The sequence below is a fragment of the Carassius carassius genome, chromosome 50, assembly GCF_963082965.1.
Source record: "Carassius carassius chromosome 50, fCarCar2.1, whole genome shotgun sequence".
Taxonomy (NCBI): domain Eukaryota; kingdom Metazoa; phylum Chordata; class Actinopteri; order Cypriniformes; family Cyprinidae; genus Carassius; species Carassius carassius.
Window position 1 is genome coordinate 12,763,804 of NC_081804.1, and position 20,779 is coordinate 12,784,582.

Consider the following 20,779-nt stretch of genomic DNA (forward strand, 5'->3'; position numbering starts at 1 on the left):
TTTGGGATTAGGAGCTATTGAGAGGAATGTTGTTTCAAAACTCAACAAAAGTCATTTATCCAGGAACACATTCACTTGGCAAAATCATGGCGCCAAAGAACTTAACCTTATAAACGGTAACCTTGATTTTGCCAAGCAAGACATGTTCCTGGATCAATATCTTTTGCTGATCCTGGAACAACATTTCTGTCCAAAAACGAAGTCCCACCTTTATACCTCCGCTAAACTTAACCTTATCCATAAATTATCCATACAATCAAAGGGAAATGATTGGTGAATAAGAATGGTGTATAAGCCCCTAACCCTGGTTGTAAGTCTAAACATGAAGTGATCTCCTCACTCATCTCACAAATCTAATTGGAATATTGTTGAGCAACAATGATGTTGATCCAGGAACATGTTCTACTAGATGAAATCACATTTACACCCTTGAACCAGAGGTTGGTTGATGTTAACATTGTTCCAGGAACATCAAAAGATGTTGATCCAGCAACATCCCATTTTTTATAAATCACATGAAACATTATATGAGGTGAATGAGATCAGTAAAGTGTATAACCTTTGTTTACACCATATTTCATGTGCCATTTTTTGCCTCCAGCACAGCTACACATCAGTCTGGTTCTTCATAAAATGATCTTCATAAGACGATCTTCTAACCAACTTGTTTTTTCAAATATAGGCCCCGCGTGGGTGTATCCCTACCGCGGCCCAGCGATGGCTGTTGGTGGGCTCTGTCAATCTCGTTTCATTGTCTATCTCCGTAAACACGGCAGCCCTAGTCAAGTGTCTGGCTCTCTACTTCCTGATTAATTCAAGCAAATGTATTTATTGTAAACAACCCCTGTGGGATGGAATTCAATTGAGAGGGGATGCAGAGCATCCACTGGTGCCCCCGAGGAGCCAGGCTGAGGACTGCAGCCGATAATGGGCTCATTAGCAGTCTGTCAGTAGCATCCCACGCACGGGCAGAACAACAGCTGATCCTCGATCCTCTTTAACTCCTGCCTCTCCTCAACACTGAAACCACAGCTCCATGGCAGGAAGGAGTTTGCTTTAATGGAACACACAGACTTTAATTGAAGACTTTCGACTACTTTCTCTACTTCTGAAACCACTATTCTTCTGATGCAAAAGGATCCATTAGAACTGATGAAGACTGACTACGTATGTAAACTATAATCTATAATCTAATCTAAAATAAATTATATAATCTATAATCTATGGTTTATGTATTTATACATTCCATTAAATAAAATGCTACAACATGTCTATAGATTAATCACCAGAGTATGGCAGAAACAATGCCAAAAGGCAATTTATATTTATTTATTTATTTATTTATTTTGTGGTATGGCCATAAAACTAAATAAATAAATAAATAAGGCACATTTTATGGTACCAGAGTTGTTGTGTGTAATTTGTACTTAATTTGTACTGACAGTTTTGGAGATTTTAGTATTTTAGTCTCAATTTCAGATGCCGAAAAATGTGACTTGCCTTAAAGAGATTTTGAACATTACCAATGCCACATTGGACATGGCAAAATAATAATAAACCAATTATCTAACACTTTTCCAAGTTTAAATTAAAATGGCCAATTCATGAAATAAATAAATAAATAAATAAAATATTTTGACAGATGCAGCAATGGTTTAGGAATTTAGAAACTCAATTTCTTAAGTTGAAAGGTTATAGCATGCTTACATTAGCATGCTAACAGTAACTCTGACTTTCAATAAAAATAAACACTATCCTTGATATTGTGCCTCAATTCATACACTGTAAATCACTGCTGGTAAACAAGCGTAAACGACTAGTAACTGAACAACCTACTCTGATCCTATTTATTTCATGCTGAATATTATGTTACACTATTATGGATTTTAAATGCGTAACAAATGTCTAATGTCTTGCTGCACCTAACATAGCTTGTGACTTATTATGCATTATGCTTCTTAGCACCAAAAACCACATCCTTACATAAAATCACAAGAGCCTGTTCACTCTAGTCACCTATTCTTTGATTGAAGGTTTACTGAATTACTCAGAGGTAAAGTGAAGAGGATGACACATGTAACGAACAGTATGTGAGAAGAGATTACCTCTAGACCTCACAGGAAGGAACTAATATGAGTTTATCAAAAGCATACATCCAACAACATGATCACCAGATAGAGGCTAAAGCTACTGCTTGACGAGGGTAACAACAGATATATCATAGAAGTGGTACTTTCTCACAGTACTGCCGAAATTGACATGGCATCCAGTTCAGGCCATTACTGAATTAAGAAGTTCCCCTAAATACACACCAACAACCTCAATTTGGATCAGTTTAATACATATGGTGAAGAGTGTGGGGGCACAATATCAAACCGTAAGCGCACGAGCCCGTATAAAACAATCATAAACCAATTTAGAGCTATTCCAGGCAATTTCCTGTGACTTCCATCTGAGAAGAGGACTTCAATAAATCACTCCGACAACAAGGGGAATATCTATTTCCAGGATAAATAGACAAGACTATTGGGCTTCTTTTCTTTGAAAGAGAGGAAGACGTTAGATGATGTTTTTTTCTTTCTTTCTTTCTTTCTTTTGAGAAACACTGAGTTTATTTTCAAGATAGTTTTTAGCACTGATTTAATAATCCAGAAATGTAGGTTGGGGATATCTAATTGAGATGTTTGATCATGCTTAAACACCACAAAAGGTTCTCAAATCATCATTAAAAATTAATCTCTAAAACCAGCTAGCCACCGAGAGTAAGTGTTCAATTTCTAAAGAACCATTTCTTTTAAGGACGCTGCGGGACTCCAAATTTCACAATGCCGTGTTTGAGTTTCACAGAAGATGAAGAAAGAGGGTTACATGACCGAAATGAATCCCCCCGACAAGATCCAGACAACGTGCTCCCACTAGCACTGCACAAAAACCAAAATATGGGTTTCTTCTGTATAATGACACTGTGCTTCAAAGAATGACTCAGACTCAGTTTTGGAAGCAATTATTGAAAAATGGGCCAATGAGATTGGTTTCATATCACGTTGTGGATACCACTTTGGGGAGACGGCTTAAAATAAAATATCACCAAATACCCACTTGATATTGGAACTTTCAAAGTTCGTATGAAACACCGAAGCTTAATTTTTATATTTAAAAACTGTTCAAACTCCATATAGCATACAATGAATTTTCTAACTAAGAAACAGATATTTACAAAATCATCAAAATGAAATTGTGCTGTAAGCAAAGATTAATAATCAACAAAACAAAACGAGGCAAGTCACCAGACGAAACGTCTAGAGCAAATACAAACAGACTTGCCAAGAACAAAGCACGGAGACCAGAGACAGAAAGCTCTGTTTGACATGTTACTCAAACAAATCTCCAATCCTCCTCTACACTGAGAGCGTTTACTTCAAATTAAATTTGAACCCTTCCAGGTATTAATAATATGGAGACATTTGGCAGTAAACAATTTGATAAGCATTAAACTCCCCTTGTGCTCAGTCTAATTGAAAACATCAGATGGCCCCAAGCGGCTGTTTGCTTGCTGTTGCTGTCGATGTTGTCACTGCTCGGTTAGTTTTAATAGAGCAGAGATGTCAAACCAATTTCTTTGTCTTTGGGCATTTTCTCGTGCTGCCAATGTGGAAGAGACAAACAAATAAATGTGTTTATGATTTGTGAGTGATAGAGAGAGGCAGTCAAGGTAAGCTGCGAATCGCTAATAGCAAGGACAAGAAGAAAAAAAAACTCAGAGGACCAAAGTGAAAATACTTAAAAAATGAGAATAAGTGCCTCAGGTGTGGGATCCTATTTGAGATTGTATCAACAGATAGATTTAACCGACTGGAGGATTTGTGCTTTACTATGGTAAATGTGTATCGCCTTAGAGCTTAAGGTAGGAGAAAAAAAAATGAGTTCTTCTGTCTTAAAAAATAAAAAGCTCTCCTCCTAGACTTTAGAAAGAGAGTTCAAGAGGAGGAGACAAAGAGGAAGAAGAGGAGGAGGGGACATAGCACCATGTACCGGGGTCTGAACCGGGGCCAGGAAGAGACATTCAGCATCCTAATGATCTCTTTCTTCCTCCATGTGAAGCTGCATGCAACTCCCTCTCCCAGCAAAAAGGAAGTGGAGATGATAGGTAGGGGAACCTTGCCAACGTCTCTACAGGAAGTAGGGCAGGTGATTTTGCTTGTGATAATTATGGTCATAACTAGGCATGAGGGATAGGTAATAGCCCTTCTTATCCTTCATGTGGAGCTTCGGCGGTCGTGGCAAAAAGCATGATTATGTTTTTCTTCGCGTGCCGCTATGACTACTGTATGAGCCCCGCCAACTGCTGAAAAGGGCAGTGGAGGAGTGTGGCCTTTAAGAGGGAAGTTAACGAATGAACTTCATTATTGAGGAACATACCGGGGAGACCCCCTGGAGCACGTGATGTATTACCCCGTGTCAAGGAAACACGCAATGTCCTACCCCAACACACACTACAGTCTACACATCCTCAATGCCAAATGGCTACATCACATCCAAAAGAAGGGATAGGTGAATGGAGAAAAAGTTTGCTTTAGATTGAGAGAAAAATAAAACTGATTAAGAGAGGATAAAGGCACACATACTGACTACAAACTGAAAAAGAGATGAGGAAAAAACTTAATGTTTCCTTAAGATTTTGTCAGAAAATAAGCATAATGCAACATATTGGCAGCTGTACATTACAAAGAAATTAATGAAATAAAACCAAAACTTTTTTTTTTTACTTAAATGTCCTATGAAATGTAAACCAATGTGGCAGCCACATTGCTTAAGATGCTGCATTAAAATAAAGAAATAAATAAACACAGCAAGTTGAACATTTCTATTAAACAATTTTTGAAAACAAACTTTGAAAGGATGTTTTAAGATGTAAAAAAAAAAAAAAAATTGTAACAACATTATATACTGTAGATTTGTATTATTTGCTTATTCGTTATATATAAGGATGAGCAAAAAGGTCAACTGAAAAATGTAAAAAGTAAGATTTAAATATGTTGTACAAGCGGAAAAAAGAGAAGAAAACCAATTCTGAAAGAAGAGATAAAAAAAACCTAAAGAGTAAGAAAAATTGGCATCTGAACATACTGGGAAAACCAGGTCGAAAAAAAAAGAAGAAGAAAAAAAAAAGGACTGAGTAAATCATTACCTAAGACTACTTAATCTAAATATTACATAAGATGAAAATAGTAAATGAGTTACTAATAAAATGACAAAGTTTTAGAGAAAAACTCCATTTGCATATACTTGTTGTTGCTGCTACCAGTTCTCAGGTGCACGAAAGTACTTTCCGAGTTACAATTGTCAAAATGGCTTTCAACCACAACTGACACATGCAATGGTTCTTCTCGTTAGTTTTAAAGTCAGAGGTGCGTCACTCTGCCACATCGCTAGAGCAGCAGACCGCAGAGTCCCTCCACCTCTCTGAGCACATATTCAACTCATTTATTAGGATTTGCATTGTCCTGCAACTTTCCCTGCAACTAAAACACCATTATAGTCCTCCAAGATACCGTAGCAGCAGGTGAGTTCTTGAGACTATGATACCTCTTGAATTTGGCCCTTTCAGTAGGACCAAACAAGTCTTTTTCTTTCTTCCATTCCATTTTTGAGCTCCTGGTTAGAGGGCTTTCGGCTTTTCTCTTTTACTGTTGACTTATGAGTGTGCCAGGGGTGTTTGGGAGCTATTTATCACGGGCCTGGCTCGTCCTGCACCCTCACACATTAGTAATGCTCTCCGCCGAGGAGTAGGCCTGTCACAGCTCTCTTCCCCCAGAACCTTTGAACAAGGTAGGTCACAGCGAGGCCTTATGCATGCCCCACTTTTAGTCTTTCATGGCACCTTTAAGTTCGTGCTGGGCCGCATGAACAGAGTCAGCCTAGGGGCAGCATGGGTACGGAGTGATGCTATAATCCAAAGCAACTTAAAGTCGAGATTGCGACAGTACTTTTCTTCTGTGTTGATGAGTGTAACAGGGCTAGGTTCTATCCATCAGTCTTCAACACATTTTGAGATGTGGGCATTGCACTTAAATATGGAGGCAGATGAACCTGAGCTTGCCGGGACAGGAAGGTCCAGTTATGACAGTTTAATAAAAAAAAAGTGTGTGATAAAGAATATTCAATGAAGGTTTTTGAGTAACATGAGGAGTGAAAAGAGGTCTCCTATAATCAGCCAATTAAGTGGTAAACTCATTGGGGAAATAAACACTTCTTATGTCTCTTCCTGTTGTCAGATTTGTCATTTTTTTCAATTTGGATGACAAATGATGTATGAAACCAAAACATGGGATTAAGGGATAAGGTTGCTGTATGCCAACCTTGGCTCTGTAATTTTTAGGTAAATGTACTGTACATTAGTCTTAAGAACACAACTCCTAGAGGAGCGTAATCTCTCTCTGTTATAACAGCTTCTTAATGCAACACAAAATGAGATGAGCTCTTCTTTCTATGAATCAATCTAACTTAAAATTCCTCCTGATCTATTTTTAATCTGTGAGGCTAAGGAATGTAATATTAAAGACAATGTGCAACCGAAAAAGAAGCATTCATGTCATTTAATATTTTTTGTGAAACACAAAAGCAGAGGTTTAGTAGAATGTCCTGGCTGTTTTTTTTCCCCCATTCAATTACAGTGAATGGGGATACATAATGTCGAGCTCCAAAAATTACATAAAAAATCATAAAAGTAATCTATATCACTTGTTTGCCACATTCCAGGTCTTCTAGATTCATGCTGAATTGTTTTGTGTGAGAAAAAGACCAAAATTTAAGTCTTTTGAAGCATGTAGATCTTTCAAAGACAAATAAGGTAGGAAAGCTATGATGGATGTGAAGATGAACAATTTCTCAAAATACTTAAAACTGTGAGAGAGAAGTTAGAAAAACAAAGGGAAAAAAACCTGATAGAAGTTCCATGATAGAATTTAGATGAATATGATAACATACTTTCAAATCAATAATTAAGATTAATTTACAAGAACTGTGCATGTAAAAGGTTTCTTGAGTTTATGTTGAACATTTGTACACTTTCTTTCTGTGTTCGTCCGCAGTGTATATGGCAGGGTGCAACCGATTTGAATTATGCAAGCAGAAATTAAAGAGGCGAGTTCTTTAATGACCGTGTGGTGAAAAATGAAGTTGATCTTTGGAGCGAGTCCACCACATCATTAAGGAGTCTGCCACTTAATCAGAATGGATACAAAGCGGGCAAGGTGCTAAGTGTGCAGGTGCAGTCATACAGACAACCGCTGATACATTAAAACAAGGCAAGGCAGAGGAGGAAAAGAGAAAGGGAGGACCTGAAAAGGATGAAAAAGTGAGATGTGTGGCCATTTTCCCTTGTCCAGCATTAAAGGTATAATGCAATCCAAAATGAAAATTCTATCATTATTTAATTGTATTATTTACCTTAATGTCATTCCAAACTTGTATAACTTTTTTTTCTTCTATGGAACACATATATTGAACAATGTGCAGGTTGCTTCTTTCCATGCAATTACAAAGAATGAGGACCGGATCTTTCAAGCCTCAGAAAGGATGTAAAAGTAACATAAAAGATCTCACTTATGCACAATATTTCAAGTCTTCTGAAGTCACATGCTAGCTTTGAGTAAGGGCTGTGTTTTAATATTTGAGTGAACTATCCCTTTAACACAACTTTTATGGGGACCCAAAAGACACACACGTCTCTATTCACTCAGATACAGCATCTGCAGTCTGTTCTATGAAGTGGTTTTCCAATGGTTTCTAAAGTATCTCTAATTTGAAAGACTGATCTCTTTGAAAATCCCAGTCTTTTGCATGGTTTATTCAACAAAATTACAGCTGAATAATTTAGAAACAGAAGTTTTACATGATAATTATAGTCATTATTCCTGAGTGCATATTTGTCTCTGCACTTCCGCAGTTATTGCCATTGTAACTCACATAATAAAGATGGTTTGTGAAGAGGCATAATTCTTAAGGTGGAGGCTGATAGTTCAGCACAATATCCTTATTTTTTGTAGCAAAGTAGCTCATATTATATATACTTTTGGGGCCAGAAAGATATTTTATTGCTTTTGAAAGATGTCTTTTATGCTCACCAAGGCTGCATTTATTTAATTAAAAATACAGTAAAAAATATAATATTGCGGAATGTTATTATATATAGAAGAACTATACTTATTAAATGTAAAACTGAATTTGCAGCGCCATTACTCGAGTATTTTCAGATTTTTCTTTTTAGGATTCCTTGAATAGAGACCTCAAATAGACAGCGTTTATTTAAAATTAAATACAGTATTTTGTAACATAATAAATATATTTACTGTTAAAAATAAATAAATAAATAAATAAATAAAAAATAGGACCAGGCCTTATGCAATTTAGTCAAAGCTCTGGCTGCGCGAAACTAGGTGTGTGTTTTCAGTCTATGTGTGTGTGAACATGTCTGCTTGCACGCACCAGACCGTAGAAGAAGCTAATGATGGCGCAAGGACATTTCATCAGCACCATCTTAAACATCAGCAGTCAGCCTCCATCAATGGCATACATGTCAACTGGAGCCAGATGACCTCCATTTCTGTCCTGGCCCATGAATCAAAGCCCTCATTTCATGCTGACATGCTGCACTTGTCGGCCACTGGACAGCTGCATGAGACAGAGAAGTGATGAGACATGGAGAAAGTGGGGAGTGACAGATAACCCATTTTAGCTCATACAAGGCCGTACCACTTCACCGAATGGCGAGGCAGGTGCACTATGTTGCCGCCCAAGTACCCATGTAGGCACGTGCATGTCCGCTGTTACTTGTAGCAATCTGCAAAGTTGTAATCCACCTTAGCAGATGCAGCTCTGTATACAATCCATAACAAACAGGCTTTGAGTGCATGACACATGTCACTCACTGTTGTTTTTCTTGGCTGACATCTCTTCACAGCAAGGTCTTTCAGGTTCAGAGGGACTCACAAAGGGACAGCATGGCTGGAGAAGAGCTGACAAAGCTGAGGACAGCACAAAGCATGCCCGCCACAGAGAGGAAGAGACATATTAAGTGACTACAAAGAAACTGAAGGGGGCCCAGTACCCATCCCTGAGTAACCCCTACTGTAACAACTCCACACCAGACCCCATCCTGGTCAGAAAAGGACACAAAAGCAATAGCCATGCCAAACCTCTCCCATTTAGACACCTTCAGCCAAAGAAGGTTATGGAAGAGCAAAAAAAAAAAAAAAATCTTCAATTTATACAAAACACGCATTCACTACGGCCCGTTTGCTATTCGGCAAAATGGCCAAAAATGAAGAACTGTCATTTTGTGTGGATGGAAGAAAAAGTATCGAGGGAGAGAGAAGAAAGGGATAAAAATCATGCTGTCCTGGTTTACGACAAATAGATGTCTCTATTGATTTCCTTTTTACTGAAGCGGCCCATCCTTCTCTGTTGTAAATATACTGACCTATTTCTGAAAAAAAAAATGGTAAAAAAATGCTATTATGGATTAAAGCAGTGTCCAAAAAGAAAATATTCTTTCCATGGCACAAACAAATGGGAAAAAGATGAAACATAATCTATTGTTAAAATTGGAGAGTGTCAATTTGAATGTGCTGCCTTTTTTTCCATAAAGTGTCTCTTGTTGTTTGAGGATGGAAAACTTCAGGTTTCTGATGCATGCTGAGAGCAAAATCGCTTTGTCAGAAAGAGCACTCCTGGGATGCTCTGTCCATTCAAAAGAGTCTCGTCTGACGAGCTTGTGTTCACTTCATTTACCAAGCACTTAGCCAACAGGCGTGACAAAAAATAAAATAAACTGTAGCATGCCGTGACCATCACTTCTCTTGATAGAGGACATATTACAAATCTCTTCCATATGTCAGTCTTCACAAAACAAGACGCTGAAGGTCACGCTTTTGTGACTTGTTGCTTCTCAATCTCGTGTCACTCTTAAATCCTTTCAATACTTTCCACTACTTCATCTGGTGCCTATTACCAGTCTTGACGAAATCGTCATATAAATGTCTCCTCTGAGAGGTTGTACGCAAGCCCTATGTGTGTCAAATCAAGACAAAATGATTAAATAAATTTCAACAAATAGGCTCCACCATGCAACTCTCATTTACGTTTTAGTTGTGCAACAGAAATATGTTAGACCACTGCTGGGACGCATTATTGGCTGTGTATAGCATGATTATGTTAAATAAATCCCTACAGCGTTAGATTATCCGTAGAAGGCTCTCATCCAAGTTCTAGCAAATGACCTCACTACAATGACAACTTATAAATAATGATTCATGAAATGCCATAAAAGATTGAATACAAGGAAGTTGTGAAATCCATGTTTGATTAATCATATGAATGGGTACTGTTTATTGTGGTTTACAATGTGAGTTTTGAATATATGATTATGCTTGTGCAGCTGTTAGTTTGAAGAGTCGACTTTCCTAATCAAGAAGGGCCTGTTTATAGCTCTTTGGCATCTTTCATATCATGAATGTACAGTCATTCTATCAAATGGCTAACTGTTCTACTTAAATAAGGATTTTAAAAGAAATATTTAAGGTTTTAAACATTCTATCAAATAAGTAATGTGTTTAAATGTTAAGAAATTGCATCAAGCAACTTACAACCTGGCAGAAATATAAATAATTTAAATAATAAATGAATACATAAATAAAGACATCACTTGCATTTTTGTTGATGTGTTTAAAAAAATGTAAAAATCTGCCATCAGCTATTCATTGTTAGCCATTTTTATGCACGTAAGAGACACAATAGGAACCTGTATTGTAGAATGATCCATTAATATTTAAACAAGGTTGGCCATAATGTCTTAATCGTGATTAGCATGGCTGCCTCTTTGTGACTCTTTCAGCACTGGACAGGGTGGTAAACAAATGAACTGGCAAGGGTGAGGCCATGATTCTCAATAAACACTGACACAGCCTGTCCTCGCTATGGAGACAGATAAGCCTTCTCTACAGCTCTCTCACTCCTATTCTCCCTCCTTTTTTCCAGACTCCATTTCAATCAATGTCTTTCTTTCTTTCTTTCTCTTTCTTTCTTTCTTTCTTTCTTTCCTCTGGTTTCCCTCTCTCTCTTTCTCGCATTGGATCAATGTCTCCACATCCCCCCGGTCACGACTGCACAGGACTCAGATGGCTTCGCTAACACTCGGGTACAGCTGTCGCTCTCACTGTACCGCCCTAAACAAGCAAATACTTCATTTGCTCAATACCTGTCATCCATGACTAACAGCATCATGGCAGAACAATGCGTTAGGAGAGAATAATTCTCGATTGAATAACAAACCACAGCGTAATACCAAGCCCATTTATCTTCTGCGCTTCATACCCAGAGCTTCTGACAACTTTGGAATATGACATAAATCTAGGCAGATTTCTATGTGCATGCAAGTAGATTGCATGTTTATTATTTGGTATGTATTTTTTGCGATATGAGACATACATACAAAACAATCAGATTTTGAAGACCCCATAAGTTTTTTGTGTTGCTTTGAGTCCATGTGTCCATACGCTAATACAAGTTGAACTTTTATCACATATATACGTTTATTTAAAATCTTTCTCCTCTTCGCAAATGCATAAAAACAGTGATGACTCATCCTGCACTTGGGGGCGTCTAAAATTTTGTCCAATCAAATGTCCTCTTGTTATATCTTTACCTAATGTCACTTGCCTCCAACTAGCATAAAGTAGCAAAATAGAGTTTATAACTGGTTTATAATTATGGACATTTGATTTCCCCTCATCTCAACCTCCTTTTCAATAAGAAATACATTGACACATTAAAGAAAATGCATTCATTAAGTGACTATAAGTAGCCATTACCAAAGACATTTGCAGGTTGATTTCACAGTGTTATTACAGTCACTGTGTCCAAAATGGAATGCTTCCATACTATATAGTATGCACAAAACAGCATGGCAAAAAAAACAGTATGTCCTTGTATGTACATGAATTAACAGTATGTAATTCATAATATTTGAAAAATAGTAGGTAAAAGATACCAGTACTAATTCCGCCGAGACACTGAAGGGTGCATTTAATGGACACTTTACTATCCCATGAGGACACAGAATTTACGAATGGCAGTGAGGCAACGCTGCGAAAACTGGTAGGTCACATGACAGTTTTAACATTGTTGTCAGTCCTGTGTCTGTGAGTCTTGTGTTTTTCCCCCATTGTGCATTTCCTGCCCAAGGTTTTCTTCCTCTATGTCCTGTGATGGGAGGAGCACACGACAGACACAGTGGGCGTGGTGTCAGGCCTCGAAGAGGCTTTTATTAACAGAAAGTCACATAAAACCGGGGATAAAGGTGGCCAAAATGGGGGAAAGTGTCCAAAACAACAGGGAAACTGGTGTCCTCGTCATGCTGCAGGGTTCGTGTGGGTCGGGCAGTGTTCATGGAGGAAGGGTCCAGGTAAGGGGCGGAGTCTGGCAGCCGCACGCGCTCCCCTCGTCGGTGCGGGGCGCGAGGGGCGGCGGCTTCCTCTAGCGGCAGCATCACTCTCGCTGGTCATGGTGCTGGCAGGGGATGGACGGCCAAGCATCCTGGCCCGTTGGCCGTGTAAACGGGTGTGGTTCTCATCCGGATCACAGGTCCAGCAGCTCACGTCTCTGGTGGCGCGCGAGTCCCTCAAGACACCCTTCCCGGACCCACGAGGACACCAGTGTGCATGCACGGGGAAGAGACCAGTCTCCCGAGGAGAGGCGCGTTGGGCTTTTAAACAGCGGCGGTGATGAGGCTCCATTTCCTTCAGGTGTGCCCCATTACATGCCGCCAGCCCTGACTCGTCCAGCGCCCCTCTTCTCACACACCCACTCCAGTCGGGAGCCTGGTGAAGGGCGGCGATTTAGGACGGGGTGCCGGTGACAATCAGGGAGGAGGCAGCTGACTCGTCACAGTCCTTATTTTGTCTTCCTGTTCCTGCCTTGATTGCGTTTATTTGATTCCAGCTGTGTCCCATTGATTTCCTCGTTTCGTTCTGATTATATAAACCCTGTGTTTCTGAGTTTTCCTTGTCCGGAATTGTACGTCTCACCCAGTGCTACGTGTTTTTTCTTGTGTTCTGTTCATTAAAGTTCTATAATTATTGTAATCTCCAACATCTCTTCGTCTCCTCGCTCCAGCCCAGTAGGCACGCGTGACAATGGTGGATGTAGTACATTTGAATTTCCTTCATACTACCCATATTCATACTATAGGACTTCCTTTTTTTTTTTTTTTTTTTTTTTTTTTTTACTGTCGCTAAATAAGATCAAATTCAAATTTTATTACCAACACAAGCATTTTGGATACCATTTATATCTCATTGGTGTTTTCAAACACCTTTTGTTAAACCAAAGGCAGACAGTGATCAGGAAACATGTTTAAAACATTCATTATTTTGCAATTGCATATTTTGTTTAACTGTACTAGAGCTGCTATCAGTAACTGAATTTGTAGTACATGCATTTAAAGAAAAAATCCACAGCACTTATCCTTCTGCTTATCTGCTTTTCTGTGTGTGTGTGTGTGTGAGGTGCAGCGACTTGGCGAGACAGACACTTTCTCTGGCCAAGGATCGTCACTGTGATATGAGAGCTGGGAGACGCACACACACACACGTCGATGCAAGCATACATTTGCAAATAAAAGATTATAGCCTACTGCCTCTAATCACCTAGTGAATCTTATCAACATGTCCTCCCAGACAGGTTACAACAATACCCACTCATCTCACTAAAGCAAAGACTGAATTGTAGTTTGGATTCAGGACATAGTGATATTCTACCAGTGATTATAATTCAACTCAGACACAATTATATGGGTGTGGGAATAATTAGCAAAGGCAAGTCAGTGGCAGGTAACAATTTCCAGAAGTTTAGTAGTGCAGCTGCTACAGGCATGAATCACACCTCAAATTATGTGGCTTGTTGAGGGGAGGTGATCTGTTACTTTACTACGCAGTAAGACTTACAATTTTGACTTTAGAGACATTAAAACAGGCAGAAGAAAACTGTAGACTGACATTAAAAGGACTGGAATATCATAAACTTTTCACTTATGCCCTAAAAACTCCCAGAAATACCCGCATAGTACAATGCAAAAACCACATATGTCACATTAAGGCGACAAGTTTTGCAAAGGAAAACACCACTGACTGTTTTCTTCTAGTTAAAACAAATATTTTTTTCCTGTCTGAACAGAGGAACTCGCATTAAAAAGTATGTTTGCAATACTAAACATTATATGGACCTTTTTATACAACAATATTTTATTTCTGTCATTTATTTAAATTCCATAGAACACTCTGTTCTTAACGGGAGACATCCAAGTACTTAATTCCTGTCCAGTGATGTTTTTTTCCTCTCAGAGAGATATTAAACAGCACTGTTTATATAAGGAAAAGAGTCTGTTGCCAGAATGAACCACATGGCCTTGCAGTAGCACTATATAAAAAGGCTGGCCATAAAACTGTCAAGTTTTACGTAAAGCAAAACCATACAGTACATGAAACTGAGCTGTAAAACAGAGACTGTGGGGAGAGTTTCACAGTCAATGTGTATGCCACATTCTCAAATGGCTTGGGAGCATCTGTTCTAACCATACAAAAACAGCGAAAAGATCAACATTTTCAGATATGTGAAATTGAAAATGAACACAAATTGAAAAGTCAAATTCGCACTGTCACTCATTCTGCAGCTTATTCTGTTTTTAAAAATCTTGCCATTTTATTGATAGGAAGTTATGGGGGATGGGCTTGCACTTGTTTGTTAACTGCTAGGCCACAGCTCTGACAAAAGTAAACAATAAAAAATTATAAACAATAAAATGAAGTAGATGTTTGTTCAATATGGTAAACAATTATATTGTCTCGGTTGATTAATCAATGATTTTTCACATAGCCTCAATCAAAAATAAAAAGACAGTTATGTTTTCAATGTTTGTAGTTTTGAAAGTTTTTGAATTTAAGCAAAAATGTGTAAGAAAAAAAAAAGAATTTGTCTTAAATGGATAGTTCACTCAAAAATTGAAAATTCAGTCATGTTTTAAAGAATGTTGGTAACCAAACAGTTGACAGTAGCATTGACTTTCATAATTTTTTTTTTTTTTGGTCTGCCACTATAAATTATTCTATGAGCTTATCTGAAGTGAAATTCAGCCTGAACGTTCATTTCTGAAATGTTTGTTCATTGACTTTGTCTCTGTGGCACTTCTTTACGTTGAGCTGGTCAGAGAGATGGCTGGTGGGTCATAAAGAGGAGAACCGAAGTGTCTGTTCTCTTCCAGAAAGTGCTCGGGCTTATTAAGGGCGGAACGTGCAGCCAGTGAAGGCAGAGAGAGAGAGCAGGAAAGTGCCTGCTAGCCAACAGCTGCCCTGTAATTTATATTGATGAGGGGACTGGTGGGCCGCTTCCACGGTTTTGATCATTCAGGCTAGAGAGGAGAGATGAGGCTGATAAGTCTGTGTGATGTGTGTGTGGGTAGGTGAGAGTTTGGTACGAGTGTGTTTGGTTAAGATTTTTGGAGTAGGAATAGGTTGCCAAGTCTGCGGAAATTCTGCTTGTCTTGTTTTGCGTTTGATTCTCAAATTAGATTTGTATAACATGAGCTTTTGACGAACCAAGTCAAAACAGGTAATAAGAATGGCATTTTTCCTGAAAACAGTCAGGCCAACACAGTGAATTTAAGGGAGAAGCCAACTGAGTAAATAACCAATAAATTGGGATAAATGAAAATAATAATTATAATAATACAAAATAAAAATAAATAAATTGGGGGAAAGTGAAAGCAATAATAACAATAAACACTAAATGCAAAAAACACAAATACTAAAAAAGACATTATTAAAAAAAATATTAATATATAATATATCATAAAAATTCTAGCAGGAAAACAATACTTGTTTTTATGGAAACAATTAGGCCAGTTGTTCAGTGAATTTACAAGTGAGATAAGATAATTGGGTAGTTTAATGCTGACCACAAATTGTCCATTAGGTTAGTTTGGGTTAGTTTTGGTCATTGGGCTGTCGTTGTCTCTCAGACCTGGCAACCCCGAGTTATGTCTAAATGTAATGTTTGGGGGTTATAGCCTTGGGTGTGTGTGTGTGTGTGTTTGCATGTGCATATGAGAATGTTTATTCCAGTTCAGTTGCTTCCATGAATGCATTATGAGTGCATATGAGTGTGCATATGAGTCCTAGTTGATTGTAAAACGCACATTTGCACAACCCCCCTACCCAACACACTGTACATCCTCCAGCTAATCTCAGCTGACCCCTTCATTCAAGTCAACGTGAACATTTTATTCTCTAATGTGGTATATTTCCAAAATGCAACAGGAAATTCAATGAGAAGTTGACATTACATATCAAAATTGGCTTATTTAGCTACCATGTTTTAGTGCTAGGGCAACGGTGGTTTTTAGGGTATGCTGGGTGGTTCCTTGCTACTAATGAAAGTAATTCATTAGCACATTACAAGCGATAAAAATGCTAATTTCTTTCATAACTGGCAAAGTCCTTTCTCTGCCCATTATGTATCTTTTGAACCCTTTCTCTGTCAAAGATTGCTCTTTGACCCATGCCATGAGCCCAAAACATATCATCTTCACGATTCATTCTCTTACTCTTAATCTCCAATGGCCTCTCTCGCTTTCTCTGACATGTGTCATTAGCATTTCTTTCACTGAGATTAAATAGTGAAGTCCGGTCCATGGCTTTGAACCTTCTCACTTGAAACGTTCTTTGATTTCATGTCCTCCTGTTAAGGGGAAGTGATCAGCACCGTAATTAAGATAGCAGTAGGGCCCTGGAAGAAAAGGATGAAAGACCACTGATCCACCTTTATGCTGACTGAATGGATAAGACAGCTACAACTGGGTATTTCTAAAGCCTTTCAATAAGTCAGGTGAATGTAGACAGATGAAAAGATGGCAGGATTTTCAAATAAAATGACAAGATTATCTTTCATTAGCTAGATTTATAGCTGACTAAAATGCAAAACAAATACAGCCTCTCAGGAACTTGATGATGCTATCTAGCTAACAATGCTAAAGACACCAACAGCTCTACAGTTTTCACTATTGACTGCTGCTTAAATGTTTTCAAAATAGTATAGCTTTTCCAATCACAAGCTACAGTATTTGAACAAGTGGTTATTTGGTAATTGCTACGTACTGTAGCTAACCTTTACCGTGACAAAATGAGATATCATTATAGCTTGACTGTGGTTTATCTACTTCAGAATTGTATCTTGTCAAGCTACTCATAATTTAAAGTGGAAATGAAAAGGAAGTATTCAAAGATTCAGCTTTAAACATTTCTTTAGAAACTCAGGTTTGAAATTGAACGGACCTGAAACCTCAAGAAAACTTGAAACTAAGATCAAATCACTGATAAACTTAATCTGTAGGATGCACAGAGTATTCAAAGGTCATGTATGCAAAACTGTAAGAGATTCTACAATCTTCCCTCCAGAGCTGATACCCATCTGTCTCAGAGACTTCTCAAAATGAATGCCTTTAACCTCACATGAAGCTCATGCACAAACTAGATCTTTGTTTTCAAAGGGCAGGCAATGCAGATATAGCACCTTCTTTAAAATAATATTAAATGAATAAGTAAAGAAATCACGTGACTCCTCTGAAGGATTCAGATTTCTATATAAGCATTTTTCAGCAGTGAAAATTAAACTGAGGAATAGTTTTCTTACAAATAGCACTATAATTGTTGTCGACTACACAAATAAATGAATAAATAAATCTACAGAAGAAATACATTTACAGACACAATTAAATATTTTTTTTAATTATACACACACACACACACACACACACACACACACACACACACATATATATATATATATATATATATATATATATATATATATATATAAAAGACTTAATATTCAAATAATTTATTTAGAATGACCAATTTAATAAAAAAATATCTACTTACAAGTGTGTGTCTTCTTTGTTACTGAAATACCTGAAAGAGAGAGAGATTAAAAAAACATTAAATGCATTTTCTTTTCCATTATTTAAAATAAATAGTATGTAAAACTACAGTTGTGTACAGCTGAAAGCAATGTAAAATACAGAAAAAGCTGACAGCATATTGGAAGGGAGATGCTCTAAGCCGTGACATTGACTGAAAGCCAAAAGCTAGCTTCGACTGTGTTAATGCTTCCTAGTGCTGCCACTGGCTGTGCCTAAGCAAGGTCAGGCAGGTCAGTATGTTGCTGTCACATGGACCAGGCAGTCGCCTTTCTGTCAAAGTTGACCTCCATGCAATGGAAATTAACAGGAAATCACATACAGAATGCTAAACAGATCTGTGAATATGTTCTTGTCTGTTGGTGTAGCCCAGAAGCACAGGGTGCATCTTTATGTCTGACCTTATAAAGCATGACTAATGCCACAGAGGCACGAAAGGATGTGTGTATGTGTGTGTGTGTGAAAGTGTTACTGAAACAGAGGGTCCCATGTGGACTGAGCGTGCTCATGCTCCATGGGCCAGAGCAGACTAATAGATCCCACTTGTCATGCGGAAGCAATGGCTAATTTTTCTACAGCTTGCTTTTGAAACTCAAGGGATGTCGAGCTGACATGATTCAGTAATTCCACAGAAAATAAAAAGAGGTCTGGTCGGCGATAACGATGCTTCAGATGCTTTTTTTTTTTTTTAGGGAAGAGGGAATACAAGTCAAAGATGGTAAAGCAAATGAGCAGGCACACATGCACACAGACACACCTGAGGACATGACAGCAAAAACACAAAGAGGGCCCAGTATCGAAACTTGAGGCACTCCGTTCAAGCATCAAAGATAAACTATGCTATTGCTGGGAGCACAACGTCCAACATTGCACAAAAAACAAACAAGCGATAATCCTCTTGTAAATTTCACCTGCAATCAAATCACAAAGCACTCAACGTCGGGGCAAAAGGCAATTACCGAAATATGATGTCAAGCTGTGGCTATTAGTGACAATGGGCTAAAAACAAAGGATTCATTCGATTAAAATATAGGGAAAATATAGAGAAATATTTAAGGCATAATTCACCCAAAATAGAAACTTCTATAATCAATTACTCATCTTCACGTTGTTCCAGATCCACTCATTGTGATTTTAAAATGCTCTTTTTTGTTCCACTGAAGAAAGAAAGGCAGATTTGGAACAACATAAGGCTGTGTAAATTCTGACAAAATTTTCATTTCAGAGTAAACTATCCATGGTCTAACTGTGTGAAATTATAACATGGTGGGTCCAAGGGAATAAGCCACTTATCCCATCCATGTTATTTGGGCCAGTTTCTTTCTTGGCGATTATTTGCCTTGATTATTACAAATCCAGTAACTGTCATGGTTAAAAGGCTGGAAAAGGGAGGCGTCATCTGTGTCTGTTTATTCACTGTAGGTAAGTATTTTGGTTTAGTTTAGAGATAATTCATAACATACCATCTTTTAAGAGTGGAAGACAAATTCATTGATTGATTAAAGTGTCAAAATGGGTAGTCTATGCATTTCCAAGTTGACAGTAAAATGCATGTAAAATTCAACAGCATTTAAAAATTAAGAGTGTCTTGGCATATCCCAAAGGCAACACTTTTCTAAATTAGATAAAAACAGATAACGGGAAGGCATAAAGGTATGGGAGACATCAGAAAACCTGCATTACCTAAAAAGTAGCCTAAAGCTAAGGTTAAATAGCCATTTAACTCCTTAAAAAGAAATAGTACAGCCTCCTAGGTGACATCAAGCCTTTCAGATATAGCTTTGTGAACATGTAAACGAAAGCATGCCTCAGAGGTAACCACAAAAACCACTGTGGAAAACAACATATATTCTATCACCATGTGGATAATGGCCAGTCTCACATACAGCATGAGACAAAACAGGTTGTGCTATTGCGGTTATCAGATATCTCATGAACTCTGCTGAGAAGACTGTGAGGACACCGTCAGTCTTTGATCCAATTTCTGCCACTATCACTCATTTTTGCTCTCTCCTCCCTCTCTTTCTCAGCCTCTCTCTCCATGCGATCCCCATCCTTATTCCGTACCACTATCAGCTATCTGTCTCTGATCCTTCCCAAACCACAACAGCTATTCTGTCAATGTCACTTATAGATATGAAAACCAATCTTAACACAAAAAAGTGTACTTGCTCGGAAATCATTACTGTCAAAAAGAGGACGCTAGACTCGGTCAGAAAAATGGCCTGTTGCTAGGAGAGAGAGAGAAAGGAGGGGTGGGGAGAAAGCCCACTTCCTCCTCTAGGTGTCATTGGGAGGGTTCTGATTGGAGGGTGCAAAGGGAAGGGGCCAGGGAACCAATGGGTGAACAGAGTTTGGAGCAGAAGGGGGTCTGGGTCTAGGCCCTGACACTGGTGAAGCCTGCCAGGTTATGTCTACTCCACTGGAAGATGGGGTGATGGGTCATTTTGGAGGTGAATCCATCCTTGACAGATGGAAAAAGCTCATCTGGCCTTCTTCAAAGGACGACATCATGATTGAGGTTACAAAGTGCTGTGAAATTCAGCAACTGATCACACTACTGGAGGACAGTAATAAAACAGTTCATTTGTTCATTAAGATTTAGACAAAGATTATAAGACAGATAGATAGATATGTAACTGTAAGACAAGCAGATACAGTACAATGGATAATGGACAGTGGTGTCAAAAGTATTGACATTCATTACTCAAGTAGAAGTATAGATACTAGGGTTTAAAAAGACTTTTGTAG

General features: G+C 38.2%; 1 protein-coding gene across 1 annotated transcript in view; it reads right to left on the minus strand.

Annotated features, from left to right (window-relative positions):
* The window catches only part of LOC132133109 (nuclear receptor ROR-alpha A), a 282,503-nt gene that overhangs the window by 63,283 nt on the left and 198,441 nt on the right, over positions 1 to 20,779 (minus strand). Inside the window, exon 2 of the mRNA XM_059545830.1 lies at positions 17,991 to 18,020. Coding sequence (XP_059401813.1) covers positions 17,991 to 18,020 — 30 coding nt within the window. The remainder of the gene's footprint in view (positions 1 to 17,990; positions 18,021 to 20,779) is intronic.